Source organism: Halichoeres trimaculatus, unplaced genomic scaffold (genome assembly GCF_033239565.1).
Source record: "Halichoeres trimaculatus isolate MK-OKI-2021-1 unplaced genomic scaffold, fHalTri1.1 fHalTri1_scaffold_6, whole genome shotgun sequence".
In the NCBI taxonomy this organism is placed as follows: Eukaryota; Metazoa; Chordata; class Actinopteri; order Labriformes; family Labridae; genus Halichoeres; species Halichoeres trimaculatus.
In genome coordinates this window covers 36512992-36533685 of record NW_027437184.1, presented here as the reverse complement: position 1 = coordinate 36533685, position 20694 = coordinate 36512992, and the positions used below count along the sequence as shown (strand labels likewise).

At 44.0% G+C, this 20694-nt stretch overlaps 1 protein-coding gene across 2 annotated transcripts in view; it reads left to right on the top strand.

Moving 5' to 3' along the window:
* Nucleotides 1-542: 542 nt before the first annotated feature.
* The window catches only part of LOC141791596 (kin of IRRE-like protein 3), a 103710-nt gene continuing 83558 nt past the window's right edge, over nucleotides 543-20694 (top strand). For both annotated transcript variants that reach the window (XM_074672168.1, XM_074672167.1), the window contains exon 1: nucleotides 543-816. In XM_074672168.1, coding sequence (XP_074528269.1) covers nucleotides 774-816 — 43 coding nt within the window. In that variant the 5' untranslated portion in view covers nucleotides 543-773. The remainder of the gene's footprint in view (nucleotides 817-20694) is intronic.

Here is a 20694-nt window from a genome sequence, read left to right as displayed (position 1 = left end):
CATAAGGCTAAGTCCCGCCCTCAAGCGTAAGGAGCCAGTCCCGGTGGGCATAGCCATTCCCATACACTCAGATACTCTGCTCCGACGTTCATTGAAATGCACAGCAGAAAGTCAGTTTTCATTTGTTTTGTGAGGTTTTTCTAAGATTTGGAGTTTAAAAATGTTCAAACGGGGTTCATGGAGTAAATGCAATGTGCTGCTTCCCTACTTTCAGTCAGTTTAACCAAGTATACTAAACAGTGACCACACACATCAGGGGCTTCACACCTCATGGACTGATCTTTAACAAAAACAAAACTAGCTGTAAACACTTGAGGCTGGGTCCTGTTGTCTTAACAGTTCTTTACTGCTCCATTAACAACAGAGCCATGCAGATCCTCCAGGAGAGCCCTGCACCAGTCTGAATTATATAATTGCAGGGAAATGTTGGGGGGAAGGGAGGAGCCAGCTTTTTAGCTCTTTCCTCTCTGACTACACTAGAGAGAGTGAGAGAGAGAGAGAGAGAGAGAGAGAGAGAGAGAGAGAGAGAGAGGAAGCCAAAGAACAGGCACTGAGTCAGAACAAGCCAGTGTCAAAGAATTAAATGAGCCTGATGCGCGCAGAGTGCAAGCAGTGAGAGAAGGAGACACACAGCATGAGGACTGAGGGTGCTCCAGAGGAGAGGAAAGAAGCAGCTGCAGCGGCTCAACTTAAACACACTCTTTGTGCCCATACTGTTGATTTATACCCAGCACATCCCTGAAAGGAGGACATCTGTATTTTAATCTGCAACAATGGTTTCCTGGCTGCTGCTGCTCCTCTGCTGTGCGAGCACAGGTGAGTGAACAGTCTTCATCTCTTTCTGTGTGTCCCTGTCTTTGTGTGTGAGTTTGGGAGCTGTCTGAACTTCCTGTCTCTTTTTTAGGAGCAGAGAGAAGCGTTGTCCAGTCTCCTTTGAGACATGATGTAATATCAGCCTCTCTCTGACCTGGTCATCAATGCGCTTTCTTGCTGATTCTGTTCTCTGCTCCGAGCTGATGTCTCAGTTTGTGCTCAGTGGGCAGCAGAGATGATGTATGGGAGATAGCTCTCAGTGATTTAGAAACATGAGGGCAACAGGAGCCCATACAGTGGGAGACAAAGCAGCTTTGTCAATGTGCGTCTGCGCACTGTACTCTTTCTCCCTCATTGCAGTCTGTGAAGTTGTCCTATAGTCCTCTCAGTTAACTGCTCTGCAGGCTGTGTTATACATATACATGCATGTTAGTCATGTCACTGTGGGCAGAGCATTTGTTTGAAGCATCTTTATGTAGGCACCGTGTATAGTAAGTTGGGAATAGACTCAGAGAAGGTGAGACGAGCCAGGTCCCTGCTGAAAACCCACTGAAGACACAGACATGAAGTATGGATGCTCTTAGTCCAAATGATCGACTTGAAAGCTGAAACCAATCTCCAGGTTCAATAGACGGCTTCTGTTCAGAGGTAATGGGTTGAACATGATGTTTCAAAATGTGAGCATTTCTCTGTCAGCAGAATAACGTTTAGTTTCCTGCTTCCTCACTTTTCCCACTCTGCCACAAGCCACCATGCTGCAGTTTGTAGCGTCTGTCCTTCTCTTTGCAGCAGCTTCATGTGTGTGTCTAACATCTCTTTCCAATGCTCCGTTTACCTCCTCTTCTTTTCTTTCCTCTGTTGGTGACTGGTCTGCTGTTCACCACCAGTGTGTAGCTGTGTGCTCTTTACAGAAACAGAGTTGTATCACTGATGTTATCTGGAAGGGCTGTCCTGAAGACAGGAAATCACGCACTTTTTGACCTGTGACCTGGATTTTCAGGTGTTTCTCTTTGGTCACCGTTGTTGAGGGTATTGATCAAGTGGCAACCTCCGGTCCGAAAATATGAGACAATGCTGATATGCTAAAATCTGCTGTTTGTCGAGTGTCCGCTTGAGGCTGGCTCCGGAAGCACAGGAAGTCAAATACACACCAAGCCGAAAGAAGCTGCTTTCAAAGCAGAAATTAACCTATTTACAGTCTGGTTCAAAAAACATCTCCTGTCTGAAGCATTAACTTCATTATCAGCACACGCTGTACAGGGGTGATTTTTTTCAAACTGGCCCAAACAGAGGATATTAAGATCATGAGCTCGCCCAATCAGAGGCACAGCTCAGGTCACATGACTGACAGGCGCCCTGTAGCTGTACACAAAGCTCTTGCCACTACCAATATGGCTGCGATAGCTGATGTGCTTTGTTTTTTGTTTCAGAAACAGATGGGTGACGTCAGGGAGACTATGTCCATGTTTTATACAGTCTATGGTTTTGACCAGTGGAAGTCAGGTGATACGAACAATTTTCCCTCCTTTTTATCTTCACCATTCATTTGTAATGAGACATATGATTTGAGTTGGACATCCTCTAAAGCTCTGCCAGTGTGTGGACACTGCACCATCAATCTAGAACTGTGGTGATGATTCTGCTTTGTGGTGTTGTTTAAAACCCAAACATTGAAAACATGATTTTGAAATTCATCCTCATGAAGTGTGAGTGCACAGACCAACCCAGCTCCACACTGACTTCAGCCTGTGTGACTGTGGAGGCTGAGAGTCACACCTGACCACACACACAGGGCTTTCTCAGCAGAACTCAGAGGCTGGTCGACAGAAAAACAGGATGGGGGAGATGAATACTTTTCTAATAAAGCATCACACTGCTCTTTCTGTCCCAGAATTCTCCTGGGATTCAGTCTCATCCACCTGCTGTGCCACTGACTTCTTCTTTCGAGTCATGTGGTTGTCTGCAGGCACAGCTCTAATTGGTTATTCTTTAAATGTTATTGCTCATCATAACGCTGAGGCTGGGCTATAAAAGTCAGCTTTGTGTGATTTGCCTGCTGAAGCCGCCTCGTCTTGAATTTAAACACAAACACACACACACACACACACACACACACACACACACACACACACACACACACACACACACACACACCCACACACACACACACACACACACACACACACAGGAGACAGTGGCACAGCACAGCACTAATTTGATTCTGACAATGGTATTGAAGCTGTTAATATGCTTTTAGCGGTTCTCCTTTCAGGCATCGTACATCAGCTCTCAAGAGGGGAGCAGCTTTATTGCCTTGTTTTATGAGTGTGTGCAGATGTCGGAGCATGCAGAACACACATCCCTCCCACCCACCCAGTTTTTGTAAAATGTATGTCTCTGAATGGAAACTGTCCTCAGGAACACACAGACTGCTGTGTCTGCAGGAGCTGTGTGCCCTGGAGCACTGAGCTGAGGTTCTCACATGAAGCACCACCTTTATCTGAGCTGCTGAGCACAGGACATTTCAGCCAGCATCAGGGTTAGAGAAGCTACACATTACCACAGCTCTGACTTTAAAGAGCTGTACACTGAGACCCCTGTGAGCCTGAAACACAGAGTCTGCCTGCGCCTCTGTGCTCAGCAGAGCAGCTTAGAGAGTGTTTCAACACATGCAGCAAACACAGTCCTTCTACGGTCACCTCTTCAGGTTTGAGTTTTTGCATTTATTGCAGGTGGAACTGAAGTGTGAGTGAGAGACAAAGCCCATCCTGAAAGTCTTCCTGTTGTGTGCTCTTGGCCCAGCTTTGGCAGCATTGGTATACCAGCTGCAGAGAGGCTGAAACATACAGGCTGACTGGCTGGTTGAGGCAGAAGCTGGAATAGCTGGAAGAATCTGCTTGAGATCAGGAGGCAGACTGAGTCCATCCTCTGAGTCAGACTGTTTGCAGCTGGAGCTGAGACCCGCATGGTAACCTCAGGAGCATGTGTGGAAATAACATTAGGCTTTACTCTGACTGAACGTGTTCAGGGTGGCTGAAAAAAGCCACCACTGGCAGGATAAATGGCAATCAGCTGAGTGTCAGGTGTGCGACTTTACCTTTTTATTGGCTGTTTAGCTATTTTAGCTTGGCCAGAAAAGCTCAGAAAGACAGGCAATCAACAAGCTGACACTTTTTCCACTTTTTTACTCCTTTACATCCTGTGCCCCAAGTATCTGACAAATATCATTCATAACGACTGCGCATAGACTATATGAGTTAAATAAGACAGATACTAAAACATAAAATGAGTTGCTGCTGAAGAACAATGCACTCCGTGCACACACAAGCCACGCTTACACACACACAAGCATACACAAGCACACACAGGTGCGCACGCATACATAAACACACACCCTCGGTGCTTCTGCGCTGACCATCAACACTTATGTATGCATGATGCATTAAATTCACCACACAAATGCAAACTGTCAGCGGCAGCACAAAACAAAGCTCATAATGGTGACGTCTCCGTGTACATGGATCAGGGTCAGGTGCGTGAGTCTCTTTTGGGATGTGTCTCAAGGTTGAAAAACTTCTCTCTGAGAAAGCAACAAAGGCTGGAAGCACATGCAGACTTTTATTAGATTCTCCACTTCTTGAAATTTGAGGGTGCATGTTGGAGAGATGTGAGGCAACCTCCTGTACTGTGTTGCATGGGGAATTGGCTCCTTTAAACATATCCCTCACATCCAGAGCTAAAGGTGCAGTCAGCCTGTATAGTTCTCACCAACATTCATGCACGAGCAGCAAGCAGGAGAGACATGCATCACCCTTGGTGAAAATTCGGATAAATTCAATTTAATTTATTTTCTAGTTTTGAGCACATTGTATTTCATTTTATGAATACATATACCTGTAAAACATACATTAATTAATTAGTTTATTAAAATGAATTCATTGAAGCAACGTAATCATAGATAATAGGAGTTTGGACTTTATTTCGCTAGGGGGTGCTGCAGCAACCCCTAGCCGATTTCGGCCCTGCAGAAATCTGTCACTGATGAACACATCTCTTCTGGATGTTGAAATCTTCTATAAAAGTATGTGAAGAGCATCTCATCATGAGTCAGGTGACACTATTCAATGTGAAATTATGAGAAGTGCTGAATGATCTTTCTGGACGACTGTAGGACTGATCTGATTACAGCAATTGGCCCCGCTGCAAAGTGGTCGGGCCATACTTGAGACCTCAGAATTGGGGAGATTTCCAAGGGGGGCAATCCGGAAACATATCCATAATGGATTTGTTGAAAATATACGCAAAAGTGAATGGGATGTTGTTTGTTGCCAACAGTATAGCCATCTTGGATTCAGCATAAATGACACCCTCAGGTCTCCCCTTGGCAAGATGGCTCAAAATGCTGGGCTGGGACTGGTGCTGCGTTGCCGCAGCCTTGTGCCTCTCCGACCCTTGATGTGTTGTGATATCAGTTCGGCCACCGTGTTCAATCAAAAAGTCAGATCTCTAAAATGTGCATGTAGCATATCCCATCCCCTTCGCGCTGTCCCGGATAAACGGGAAATCTCTTTTCCACTCATTCTGGAATTTACTCAAGTACTTTCTCTTCTTACTCATTTCTTCTTCTGCTTCTTCTTCTACTCTTCTGTTCTGGTTACCGTGAATGAAAATGGCGCCCAGTCAGAGGAGAAGGACGGTGTGGCAATATTGTTGTCCGGGTGGAAATCGGGAGAAATTCGTGAGAATTATGGGCCCGGGAGATTTTCGGGAGGGCCCTGAAATTCGGGACTCTCTTGGGAAAATTGGGAGGGTTGGCAACCTTGGGTAGGGCTAATAACAACAAAAGGTTTTATCTCTCGTCTGCTTGTCATGTGTAATACTGGAGGGGGAAAAAATAACTGAGAATTTTCAATATCATTTATAATGTAACTGAGTTTAAACATTCTAAAAAAATATTCCATACAATTTATGATTTATACAATCACCCCAACCTACCAACCCACACACACACAGACACACACAGACACACACCCACATGCACACACACACACACACACACACACACACACGCCCACACGCCCACACGCACACACACACACACACGCACACACGCCCACACGCACACACACACACACACACACACACACACACACACACACACACACACACACACACACACACACACACACACACACAAATCACAATATTTTGGATACGATCTGGTGGCCCACCTTTGAGGACACCTTTGTGACCCACCAGGGGCTTTGGCCCACAGGATGGGAATCACTGTGTCACACCATTCACCTTCCATTGGTGGGATTTCTGTGGTGGGGACGCGTTGTGGATTGAGTTAAGGATTTGTGCTCAGCCCTCGTATTTTCATCATTACTACAGTGAGCTCACACTCATGCTGATGTCAGCATTGGTGTCAGAGCTTCATGGAGTAAGCTGGAGCTCCATGTGAAGCTGACCCTGTCACAGGTGATGGTCTGGCTTCTGGGTGTGTTCTCTAGACATTGTTTCAACAAAGGGCTCAGCTAACTGCAGCGTCCTGTGGCTCACACACTGACTATGAAAGTCCTTGCTCACAAACACTGAGCTCTCCCTTAGAACAGGTCCCTTGAGAGAACTGAGTTCTGATACAACGTGTCTTTGTAACGTGATAATCTTTGAGCCTCTCAGGCCGAAGGATCTCAGAGATGGATGCATTTTGTTGATGTTTTGACAGTCTGAAATCTGTTTATTAATAATACTCAGCACAGAGCTGATATATAGTCCAGCCCCGCAGCCCAGCCAGCACTTCCATTAACATATTATTGGAAATCACTGCTCAGGGCTATTGTAGCAGCATGATTCATCAAGCTTTTTTTGCTGCCTTAAAAATGAAAAGACAGCAGCACAAGCTGTACAGTCTGTACCCTCTGCTGACATGTTCCAACAGAGAGAAAGAAACCGCTCCTACAGAGCTGTTATTGCTTTACATAGGAGCTGTTATTAGGCCTTTTCAGCCCCTCTGTGCTCTTTCTGTCTGTCATGTTTAGATGTGAATTTGTCTTTGTACTCTGGCAGGCGCCCTGACAGAGGAGACAATCTCAACCTGACCTCCCACACTCATCTGAAAACATAAAATCAGAATGAGTTGACAGCAGAAAAGTTTGACTGAATGGCCACTCTGCCCTGGACCCCTGACATCTGAAGCAAGAAATGTTCATATAACTAATGAGTAGCTAATAAGACCAGAGTTTGAGTCCCAGTACACTATGTACTGGATGTTAGTGAGGTGCAACGTGCTGCTCCTTGAACTTCAGGATTGTTATCTGAGTAAAGCTTTGATGCTGTGCTGTGTTTTCTCCTCTGTCGTAGCAGGGATTAAAGAACAGCATAAGTGATGCACAGAAAGTTACAGACGGGTTTGAGAGGCCTGGGCCTCTCTCATCTCCACTTCACAGCCATTAACCCGTCTCTGAAGCCAACATAGAGTCTGTAAGAAAAAAAATCACAGCCAGGCTGTTAGCTCCAAGCATCTTAAACAACTGAAAGTCAATACCCATTGATCAGGGTGTGGATTTCCTTTCACAGGGGCAGGGGACTGAGCTGAGGTGAAACTTAGAGAGACTGTGGAGGTATTTGTCTAGTTGAGAGAATTTCATGATAAACCTCCAAAAGGGAACTGGAGATGCATGCCAGCTTTAAAGCATTGGTGTTGGAAAAGAGCTGAAGGCAGAGAACAGCTGGCACTGAAGGCTGGTCCAGGTGACAGGTGGGCGCTGTACATGGAATTCCAGTGTGATCATGTTCTTGGGTTTCTATATATTTCTTCTTCCACCACTTCATAAGGGGCCCCAGCCAAAGCATGCCTCACCTGTGATGCTGTGGCTGTGTTTCAACGGCCGTGTCTGGAAATAATGTAAACCAACCAAATCATTCTAAATAATTGGTCTAGTGTGACTTGTATTATTTCTTATTTCTTCAATTAACCTTCAACCTTAACAACTTTTCTTGCATGCAATAATTAACTCCTCCTTTAATAACTTTGTTTCAATAGTCTGCATATTTTCATATTTAAGAAATACGACCGTTTCAGAGCTGAATACCTGATTTATGTAGTCTTTATTTGAGTGTGCACAGGGGTCATATGCATACATTGAAAAAGGTTGTGTATCTATTCTAAGTTAGCTTTAACATGTCATCATCCGCTTCAATCATCTTCAAAATAATTATCCAACAACAAAATTGTGGCTAGTGAAAATGCTGGGTGGCTTGTAACTCTGAGAAAACACTAGCCACAGTGGCCGGCTCAGCAAAAAAGTTAATGCCAAGCCCTGCACAGGTCTATATCAGAATAGTATTGCTGAACGTTTTTGAGGATTATGCTTTGCCATCTTACGTCTCCTCCCCCTCTGTTGTTCCTGATGTTGGTTTGTTTGTTGTTGACAATGCTCATCCGTATTCCACAGAGCTGAATAAAAAAAGGCTGGGCTATCGCCCATAAGCGTGGCTTGAATAAGCAGCCACTTTAATCTTAGCTGCAACACATTCCACTAACAAGGCTCAGCTGTTAAAGTCAGGCTGATCCAAGCTGCAGCGGCCACGGTAGATAAAAGGCCCCAATGTATCGATTGTCGAAATGACAAAATCATGTCAAAACCAAGAGTGGAGATGTTTTCCTTGGCAGAGCAAAAACTCCTCATGGAGTTGTATTTGGACCACAATGGGGAAAATCACATAAAATGGCAAGACGGTTGCTGTTAAAGCTATGGTCTACGATTTGGAAGCATTGTACATCTTAATAACACCGTTTATGGGGCTGTTATGGTCCTATGGTCCAATCTACACAATATAAAGACCAAAAAGAACGGAAAAAATCCATTCAGTATATCCGCTGCAAAGCTGCATACAAGTTGACCAATCCGAACCGCGAATGCCATGCATGGTTTGGATCAGTCATGAGTCCATCCAATCCCCTGTCTCCCTCGCTTCGCACCGTCTTTCCCCACTACCCCTCTCATGTCAGCTAGCTGCTCAGCTACCAAAGCGTCATGGAGCTAGAGAAGACCGAAACCAGGAAGCAGGAAGTGTTTTATTTTTTCAGATACTCCACATAGAGGGCTCTAATTTCGTAGACCAGGCGCAGGCGCCGGCAGGGCGTGACCGACACACTTTGCAAGTTTCCTGCAGTGCCAAGAGAGGCGCAGTCAAGGCGCGTAGGAGCGCAGAGGAGCGCGTCCACGCCTTCCTCCGCGCAAATGGCAGAGAGTGGGTTTAATACAGCCAAGCGTTGTTTTCACCAATCAAATGAGCACCTCTCCTTGCCTTTAAATGCGCTGCGGCCGAGGCGGAGTGTCTGATTGGTCTGACTGATCCCCGACTCTCGAGAGTGTGCTGGAAAGACCCGGTAGCGGAGACGGTCAGAGCCGCTGTCCCTGCAGCAGGAGAAAGCGCGTCACCGTATGGGCCAGTTTCTGGGACAGATGTAATCTGTTCCTTTGCCATTAATAATAATTAATTAATAGGAGTACAACATTAAGAGACAGTTACACTACATTTGTCATCGCCAAATAGCAGAGCCTTTGGTGATATACTGTATACTCTCCCGGTGTCTCCGCCTCATCCTCCTTACAATAATGTACTCCATCTTTTTAGATCACGTTAAAAGTAAAGACTAAAACAGAGAAATATGGGAAATCACAGGTAAATCCTGAGTGACATACATTTATTTTGTCTCTTTTTTCTTCGTCTTTTCTCTCCCTCTTTTCTTTGTTTATTGTTTAATTGTAAGATGTGCATCAAACTTCCAGCTGCCGTCAGGTTAACTTTCCATTATGACAAACAGCTTTAATCTGACATTGGATGTGAGGGGACAATTAATATAGATACAAATGTATATGCTGGCTCAGACAGTTACATTAAATGGCGATTGCTGTGATGGTTTATTGCATTAAAATGTGCCTGACACTCTGGAAACCCGCCTCTGGGGCTTTGTGGACGTGAGCGCACATGTGCGCCTGTCACCAAATTACAGCTGCGGAGGGTGCGCTACACTTTGCGCAGAGAATAGACCAGGTTGGAGCTGGTGAGCTTTCAGCGCACTTTCTGCACTGTTTTTTGCATAAAATTGTCACTGCGCCAACATGAATCTGCCGATACCTCCCCTTGGTGTGCCGTCAACTCCCCCTGGCACGGCTTTGCGCCGCATGAAATTAACACTGCGCAGGGTGCACCAGGCTTACGCTGCGCTGCGCCACGAAATTAGAGCCCATAATGTTATAATTCCATAGGCGTCTGTCGCGGTGTGGACGACTTAATTGTAGTTTTCTGAAACGGCATCTGAAATACTAAACCCATTGCAGTATGAAACTACGACACTACAACTCCCCTGGGCACTGCCTGCACACAGTGTTTGCTCATTGGACGCGCTCGTCTCAAGCCTCCGCCTTGGACAGCCTGACAGCTCCCGGTGTTTAGCCCCTGATAACATGATTTAAAACTTCACTCACGTCTTTTTGGCTCTCTATTGTAAACAGATCCCAGGGTTTAAGTCACAAACTAGCGCCAAAACTTTTAAAAAGTGAGGACGAAGCTCATTTAAACGCACACTGCACCGATCTCACCAGCAACACTCACCTAGAGCAGGGGAGGAGGAGAGGAGAGGAGCACACGTAGAGAAGAGAAACTGGTCACAGATACGAGGAGCTGAAGGAACAATATTTAAATAAACATTTACCACAGTTAGATGTAAAAAGTTCACTCTGGAAATACTGCAAACAAACCAAATGATTCTAAATAAATGAAACCTATGGTCCAGTGTGACTTGTAGCCTATCTGCTGTTTTCGTCTTCATGACGCATTTTTTTCTTTTGATTGATACAACTTTAAAAAAAATGTATAATTATACTACAAAGTGACATAGTCCAGAAAGTATGGTACTTCGTTTGTAACTGAAAAATTACTCTTGTAAATAAATATCTAAGCAAACATTTTTTCTTACTAGTTTTTCAGTTTAGTTTTTATCTTTTCAACTAACCTTCAAGCATAACAAATTTCATTCAATGCAATAATAGACTCCTCCTTTAATTACTTTGTCCTAATTGTCTGCATATTTTCATATTAAAGAAGCACAACCGTTTTAGAACTGAATACCTGATAATGGGGTTAAACATTTTTGTAGTCTTGATTTAAGTGTAAATAGAGGTCATTCACATTTAAAAAGGTTGTAAATCTAGTTCAAGTAAACTTTAGCATGTTTTTGTCTGCTTTTTTCCAAAATATCGTATCGAAGTTAGAAATCCAGTATCATGACAAGCCTACTACTGGTTCAAGAATACCATGCTGATGTAGACCTGTGTCATATTAACACAGACTTAGTGTCTGTTGTGTTTGACTACCTTTTTTTTCCCCTCACCCTGAAGCTCCTCACACTACTGTGGCCCAGAGGAAACTGATCTTGGTGAAGTTAAAGCTGTTCAAAAGCTGCTAGTATTTGTGTAATGGGATGGTGGTATTCTCTATTTCACTCGTAGGCCTGATTCATGTTCTTGATTCAACCAATATATAGCCACAACGGATGAAAATAGTAGCAACAAAGATAACACATAAAACCAAAGTAGGCAAATTTAGAAAAAAAAATGGGCCACTTCATGCGGTGGTGTTTCATCAAACACTAAATAAAACAGTACAAAAACATGTACAGAGATTTCATTTGTTTTATTAGGGGTGATAGAAGTTCACTGCCCTACATTTAAATAAGGGAGAAGGCACAAATTGGTTTGCACATAAATAATTATCTCACCATTTGGTATCACCTTTAGATTATCATCATGGTCAGAATGGACCACTGGTGAAAGAAAGGTTATTTTTAAGGAAAATTGTAGCTGCTGTCACCTATTGTTAATAAGACAATATGTGCCTTTATTCTGTTATGTATTGACTGTACTTTGAGGGTGACGGAAGACAGACAATAGAAAGACAGATATTTTCAAATAGTAACCGCTGGAGGGATTGAGTTTACGCCTAAGGTAAGATACAGATTACTGTGAGCCTTCACCCTGCACTCTGGATTATTCCAGTCTAGTTTGACTGGGGTGGCACACTTGTCAAATAATAACGCAGGCGAGCTCAGGAAGGATGGAAACCTCCTGTGGAGCTGAAGGCAAAAGCCCGCTTGATCTTGATTTTCAGTATGAACGTGGACCGTGAAAGCGGAGCCTCACGATCCTTCTGACTTTTGGGGTTTTAAGCAGTAGGTGTCAGAAAAGTTACCAAAATGTCTCAATTTGTGTTTTTGGACAAGAACACAATTCATTACAGTTCTAGATGAATTTAATGAGAGACATGCAGTTCACAAGACGTCTTTGGAAAGCCCGGGCCTTTTCTGAGACGCAGCTAAAGTAAGCCTGACCGTAAGACCAGGCCACACCAGCCCGAAGCCTCATTTCAGGAACCAAACTCTCACTAAAGTTAGCAAGGCTAACCAACGTCTGACCCAAATTAACAATTCACAAATCAGCTGGACTAAAGTACACTGTCCCTATTTAAAGAAAAAAATCCCTCATGCATAATGTCTGAGGTGTAGGAATAACATGATAGAATAATGTGCGGTGTCACATCAGCATTACATAATTTTTATTTCTCAAGCACTTTGCATTTGTATGAAAGGGGCTATAGAAATAATGTTTGATTGCTTTGATTATCCTAGTTTAATACCTGTGGGACAGTCAGTGCACCGCTCCTGCGGATGGAAAAGTCTACCCTGCGGAGGGAGATAAGTCCGGGCCACGAGAACCGGTACCTCTCTTAAAGTGCAGGTAGATGAAGTGGGTCAGACTGGTACCAGAACAACCTGTCACATCTAAACAGTCGTCATACAAGTTGAGCGCCTCTGTCTTCTGGGTTTCCAAACAAAGGACAAGCCATTGTTTCGGAGAAGCTGATTGGCCAGTGGGAAGGTAATTTTATAGGATCACATTCAACCTCCAATTTACTCTGCTCCCGAGCAGGTTAGCCATTCAGAGTAAGTTACCAAGGTGATCCACCCCAATAAAAAAAAAGAACCAGCTTTGTGCTATCGATAAACCAGGGTCAACCCTGAAGTTACCTTGCTAAAACATCAATCCTGCTTCATGCTATAGGCCCCTGCTCCTCTCTCTGTTGTTGTTGATGTTGGTTATGTTTGTCGTTGCTCATGCAGCAGCTCCTCTCTCTGTTGTTGATGTTGGTATGTTTGTTGTTGATGATGCTTGTGCAGCAGCCCCTCTCTCTGGTTGGTTGTAGGCTGCCATGGGCTACAGCTGGTCTGTAGCTCACACAGCAGTTCCTCAGTGCCTCATGGGGCTGTCATTAAAGCTCCACATCTCTATGATCTGGCTCTCATTAGGAACCAGTCCATCTGAGCCTGCCTTGTTTAATCCAATCTCATTATTTCTCAAGGTGGTAAAATGTTAAAATTGCTAAAGTTATCACCACAGGATACCAACCTGCCCTCTCCAGCATCTGTATGTACCTGCTGGACCTGCATCTTCATGACTCCTGATAAAGGTGGATGAGATTGAGAGTGAGGCGGAGGCAGGGACAGCATGCAGGGGCAGTGGAAGAAGCTCTGTTGCTGAGGTGAGTGCTGAAAGTTGACAGGTAGTTCTGAATAACGTCACATAAGTTGTTTGGAAACTTAGTATTTTTCGAAATCTTCTAATGCCCAATGCCACAGTACATGTATAAAATATTGCAAAAGCATAATCCTTGAATTAAATAGAGAACAAATACCAAAAAGTGGGCTGCATGGTGGCGCAATGGCTAGTGCCGCAGCCTCACAGCAAGAAGGTCAGCTAGGAAGATTCCTAGCTCGACTTGTGAGCCTTTCTTTGCGGAGTTTGCATGTCCTTTTCGTGCATGTATGGGTTCTCTCCGGGTACTCCGGCTTCCTCCCACTGCCCAAAAACATGCTCACCAGGTTAACTGAGCACTCTGAATTGTCCCTAGGTGTAATTGTTTGCTTGAATGGTTGTCTGTCTCTGTGTCAGCCCTGTGATTGACTGGTGACCAGTCCAGGGTATACCCGGTCTCTCGCCCAATGACAGCTGGGATAGGCTCCAGCCTCCAGCCACCCGCAACCCTGTACAATACATGGATGAAACAGCTCCGTTTGTGCAATGTGATGCTGGTATTCACGCATCTAAGCCTAATTCATGTTCTTAATTTGACCAATATAAATCCATAATGAATGAATATAGCAGCTAGAGAGCTAGAGATCTTAAGCCGGAGCCCTAACCCGAACCCGAGCCGCCCGAAATTCGAGTCGGGCCCAAAATGTCAACAATTGACTTGGGGTCGGGTCGGGTTGGGCCAGGCTGGCCTTCTCTCTCACTCATTTTTTTTTTATAATAATATATTTATATATTATGTATTGAGCCGGGACACACGAGCGCTTTACGCAGCACTCAATGCCAGATGTTCAAGAGGATGAGACCCCAGACTGAAAACCCGCACAATACGCACTTTACACCGAGATGACCGCCCTGGACCACCTACCTCAGCAGGTCTGACTTCTGCAAACAGCAGCTGGTCCAGTAACATGTATGAATGGATTCATCCGTGCGCGCAGTCTCCAGCGGAGGATTTTTAAAGTCTGTTTGTTTCCCCCTTTCGTAACGCAGTGAACCTGCTGCGCTCTGGAGGCTTTACCCCGTGTATCTCAGATGCCTCTCCTTGTGATCTAATGAAGCCCAGAGACCTGCTCCTGCTTCTGCTCCGTCTCTCCTTGTCAGAGAGGCGCGTCCATGTGAGCACAATATCACACACAGAAATATCTTTAACAAACTTCCAGCATTATTTCACAGTGTAAATGCATTTATAATGAGCATAAAAATATGTTGATTATTTTAACATTAAGAAAACTTAGGATATAAAATTTCGGGTTTGTTTCGGGCTCGGGCCTGCAAATCAAGTTAATTAATTGGGCTCGGGCCGGGTCGGGCTTTAATACCGCGGGCCTGGGTGGGGTCGGGCTGGATTTTCAAGGCCCCATCTTACCTCTAATAGCAGCAACATAAGTAACACCTGAAACCAAAGTATGCAAACTCAGAAAACATTGGGCTATTTCATGTGGTGATGATTCATCAAACACTGAATAAAACTTTAGAAATAACATGCATGGAGGAGATGTCATTTGTTTTATTAGGGATAATAGTAATACAGTGCCCTACATTCAAATGGGGGGGGGGGCACAAATGAGTTTGTTCATAAATAAAGTAATTTGGCTCTAATTTGTGGCGCAGCGCAGGGGGCGCAAGCCTGGCGCACCCTGTGCAGTGTTAATTTTGTGCAGCGCACCACTGTGCACTGCCATATTGACAATTTAGTGGACCGTCTGTGCAGAGATGGGTGTGACTGCGCGCCAGGGGGAGTTGACGGCACACCAGGGGAAGGTGTCGGCAGATTCATGTTGGCGCAGTGACAATCTCGTGCCAAAAACAGCGCAGAAAGTGCGCTGAAAGCTCGCCAGCTCCAACCTGGTCTATTCTCAGCACAAAGCGGAGCGCATCCTCCGCAGCTGCAATTTGGTGACAGGCGCACATGTGCGCACATGTCAACAAAGCCTCAGAAGCGGGTTTCCAGAGTGTCAGGCACATTTTAATGCAATAAACCATCACTGCAATCGCTATTTAATGTAACCGTCCGAACCAGCATATACATTTGTATCTATATTAACTGTGCCACCACATCTGATGTCAGATTAAAGCCGTATGTCAAAATGGATAGTTAACCTGACAGCAGCTGGAAATTTGATCCACATCTTACAATTAAACAATAAACAGCCTTAACATCTGATACTGAGTATATATCTGGCTTCTCTCATTTCATTTAATTCAAAGAAAAGAGGGAGAGAAAAGACCAAGAAAAAAAGAGACAAAATAAATGTGTGTCACTCAGGATTTACCCGTGGTTTCCCCCTATTTCTCTGTTTTAGTCTTTATTTTTAATGTGATCTAAAAAGATGGAGTATATTGTTGTAAGGAGGATGAGGTGGAGACACTGGGAGAGTATACAGTATATCACCAAAGGCTCTGCTTGGCGATGACAAACCAGGAGTGCAGGTGGGTCAAAAGTATTCTGAATGGATAAGCCAGCTGTGTAACTGTGTCTTAATTTTGTACTCCTATTAATGACAAAGGAACAGATCACATCTGTCCCGGGAGCTGGCCACACTTTGTGTCCTCTGATGCGCCCCGCTGTCCATTAACCTGCTGCAGGGACAGCGGCTCTGACCATCTCCCGAAATAAGCCAGGCTTTGAGCTAAGCCAGCTTCGTGAAATACCCCCCAGGTGTGTTTAAGGCTCTTGACAAACAAGCACACTGACATTCCTCTTGGTTTATAGGAAGCTTCAATTAGTGCTTAGGACAGTGCTGCCCTGATGCTGAGTGTCTGGTAGGTGAACAGTGTACAAGGTCAATTCCAACCTCCAGTCACATCTACTCCCTGAGAGCTGGGTGAGGCAGATACATGAGTTCCGTTAAACCCATAGCGAGGCTTAAAAAGATAATTGAAGACCTGTGAAAAAGGGACACTTGGGCTGTATCAGTGAAGGACAAACACTTTTTGGGAAAGCAATAATGAAACTACTGCTTGGTCAAAGTGCCACTTTGAGTTTATCAAGTGAAGGCTGAGTGGGTGGGGAGGGGAGCCAAGGAGCTTTGGCAGACCAAGCATCTCTGGGGGCTCAGGAACCCTGTCAGTCTGATCAGCTCACATTTACAGCAGCTAGACTCAGAAGAAGGAATCCTAAAATCTACAAGTCTCCACCAATTACTGCTCCTGTGAGTGAGTGGCACATAAGAACAACCCCGAGAGAGGTGAAGTGACCACAGATCTGCCTTCATCTCTCCAGTGACGGACCACAAAGTGCTCTCATTTAATGCTTTGTATTTCTGTCCTCCTCACCTCACTGTGCTTCGCCTCAGCACCCTTTGGGAGTATGGCATTTGTCAAGCCATGTAAAACTCCGCTGTCTTGACAGGGTTCCAGCTCCTCATGAGGTTTGGAAATCTTTAACATACAGAGCTTAGAGAGTTGAATACCACTTAAACTCCCTGCTGCTTCACTGAGTATCACAAAAAAAGACTTGTGATAAGACAAGAGGGGCAAGGATAACTCAAGAAAAGACAGTCAAACATGAGTGTTTTTACATCACATTAAAAGATGGAGCTGTGTGCGCAGACACCACACAGCACAAAGAGATAGGGATGAACCACCTTCACCACTCTGATTTACTGAACGCACATTATACAGACTGTATAACACTCCAGGTGACATGTGAGTGAGTATTTCGTCAGTGGTTTATCACCTTACCTTTATTACCTTTCTCTCTTATCTCCCAGCTGTGTATGATGCTTGATTCTGATTGGTCAAAACCAGTCAACATGAGAGTATCTATGAATGGGAGTTCAGCACATTTCCTCCCACTTGTTGATGCTACAGACCACAAGTTACAACTATTAGCTTCCATTAGCCACCATTCGCCTCCTATTTTTAAACAGCATGGTTAAACATTAGTTTAAGATGAGTGATCTCACCTGCTAACTAAAGCTTTGGCGTGGTTGCTTTGATTATCCACACACAGAAGAACTTTCGTTGTGTTTTTTCTTGTTCTGTCTAATAAATCATCTGCCTCAGAAAATGCTCTTTCTGTCCAGTGTTTTATAAAAGATTTGATAAGAGCTGAGGACTAAACACTGACAGGATGTTCCAGGTCCACCATGTCCTCTGGCTGCTTTATGAGCTGGTCTGAGCCGTGTATTGTTTGTACCAGGAAGAGAGGCAGAACATGATTTTATCTTCTCAGTGGGAGGGAATGAGTGGTGTCCTAGCTGCCAGTTTCTGTATGCATTGCCCAACAGGAGCAATTTAATTTCCCGTTTCTCTGTGATGGAAATGTCAACATTTGTAAAGTCATTGCCAGTGGTCGAATGCAATCTGCTGCTGATAAGGTAAGCACTGCTTCAGCATGGTAATAAGGAGCAGAATGCATAGAGACACACATTTATTCACTGCTATTGTCCCCGTATGCACATTATCAGGGTTTGGTATTCATAGCCCATAGAGGCAGACACCTGCTGCACAACAAAGATACACAAACCAACAACACAACAGTTTACTCTAACCTTTAGTGGCTCTGCAGGAAGGTTGGAAATGGGGCTGCAGCTCAGCCCTCGTCCAAAGCCCTGCTGTTCATAAGGAAGACAAAATCATCAAACAGAGAATAACCCATCCCCATTAGAGCATTAACAGCATGGCTCTCTGTGCTGCTGCTGCTGCTGCTAATCAGAGACTATCTGACTGTCTCTCTTATGAAGCCTGATATTCAGTGTTTAGTGGAAGTGTTATAATCCAGCAGCCCCAAGATTTAACAAGGAGGCCTCATGTAAGCACCTGATGTCATGATTAACACCTGTTTACACTGACCTGAGCCAGACTCAGAGTCTGAATCATAGTCAAGTATGAAGTAAAAATACAGTGACATAAATCACATCACAATGTTTGTTTTCTACCTCCATAGTCAGTGGACTCTCTTGAGGCCCCACTTCTCCACTATCAGAATGAAGTGACATCAGGATATGAGGTTCAACAACAACAACAACAACTACAGCATTTTATCAGTGTTGGGGTAGTTGCTCAAAAAGTAGTTAGTTACAAGTTAGTAGTTACATCTGTAAATTGTAATGAGATTACTTTACTAGTTACTGCATTTGAAAAGTAACTTCACCACTAATTACTTTACTTTTCAGTTTTTCAATGCCTAAATTTGCCAAGCAGATACATATTCTTCACTTTATTTTCCGTTTCCAATAAAAGGCTGCCCTTAAGCCTTTCCAAAAAGTGTGTTATTGCAAAAATGTAAATAAAGTGGCAGATAATATTCAGCCATTTACTTGAGAGAACAGCAACCATGTCAGGACTAAGAAATATGCCTCACTTTTAAATCCACAAACAACAGAATGAAAGAAGCCATGTGGGTGACTGAACCAAATGTGGGCCTACTCCTGAGAACAAAACAGGCTTGCATAGAATCATGTCAAAAAAATTGAAGTGGCTTAAGAAATATAAATTGCACTTAATCCCATAAAATAGACAATGCAGAAAAAAAAGAGGTAAATACCTTAATGGCATATTGACCTCTGCCTGTAAAACAGCTATAACTGTGCGGCAGTTGCTTTTCCAACCTTCTACAAAACTTACTTTACTCTTACTTTTTGTTTGCGCCTGCAAAAAGATGTGGTTGTTAAGCTGTGGAATTACTTGGTTTAATATGTCAAATCCATCTAGACACTATTGTGGGAGTGTCAATCTAAGAAATTTGTGATCATTTATACACGAAGCTAACTCTTGTGTGGTTGTGGTTTTTTACTATTTCATGCTGTATCCTTGGTTGATTCTGCATACTTTTGCTCACCCACACTGAAAAAAATGTTTTGTTGAATTTATCCAAACCTTAACTTAAATATTGAGTTGGATTGATTTAAAAAATTACATCACTGCAAGTGATTGACAGACTTTTTTACAGTGCAGGTTATCCTCTCGCTCTGCTCTCTGATGAATAGGGCCTATTGCACATTACTGCCACCTCCTGCTCTGGAGAGGTTTTGCAGATGGGATTCCTACCTAAACCAATTAGGTTGAGTTAACATAAAGTGATCTTGTTGTTTTAACAATTTTGCACATCATGCTGAAACAACATGTTTTAATCATGTTTAACTCAAACTCAGTGGCGAACCGTGGCCCCAGCCACGGTCCAGCCACGTGTGGTCCCAATAGGACCATGGGACCACACGTGGCAATAAACAATCAAACAAAGAAATAAAAACAATAGCCAAAATCATGTGACATGGAAGTTTAGTATATTGATAGTTTTGTGGGATTACAAATTTATCATGTGCCTGAACACTGCAACACCTAACACAACTTCAAACAATTAAAAAAAAATCAAGATATAAAATTGAAAAAAATAATGGAGTTTCAAGTAATCCAGCAACCACACAGTCTTCTCCATTACTTTCTGCCATTTCTCTTCACGTTCTGCCAACTAGATCTTCTCTTTTCTCCTCACTCACTCACAGCTACAGTTAGGCGTTTATCCATTAAAGTGATACTTTATGGATGGAACAAGTTGGGTCCTATCACAAGGTTTAGGGCAAAAATTACCCCTACAGCAGTGTTTTTGTGCAGCAGAAGCTCAGGGCGCTCGCACCAAACACCTCCTCCCTGCTCGTCAGGTTCTTTCCTCTGCACTCAGACGGGGCATATTTTACTTGACCAAAAACACAAATAAACGGACTCCCACCGAAAAAATCTGATATCGGTCTACATTCACGCTTTATTTAGAGAATTTTCAGCGCATTGCTTTCACACAAAAACACCGCTAAGTAAGGCTCTAGTTCTCATCGTGTCTCTTCGTCCTGGCAGACTACCTGCGTTTGTTTATATCTGTCACGCCGTGCGCACGGACTGATACACTAAGTGGCGAGCGCCTTTAAAAGGCAACTCCGGTTTTTTGACACCTGGACCTTATTTATAGGTGTGTGCATGCTCATATACTCACTCAGACAAACATCGTGCAGCTTGGAGTCCTTCAGAAGTTACTTAGATGCAACCGATTTTAGCCGCACTTAGCGGGGGCCACGGAAAAGGAGCTTCAGCGCGGGACATAATCTCTGCAAAATCGCTCATTTCGGCTATATTTTTTCATCCATCGCTATCCATGGTTATCACAAACACGCTCCTCTTCTGTTGCCATAGGCGAACACTGTCCACAAGGGCACCACCAGTTCGCATTGAGTCGTGGACGTGCTCCTGTTTGTTGTTCTCGAGCCAGCTCTTGTCTCTCTCCCTC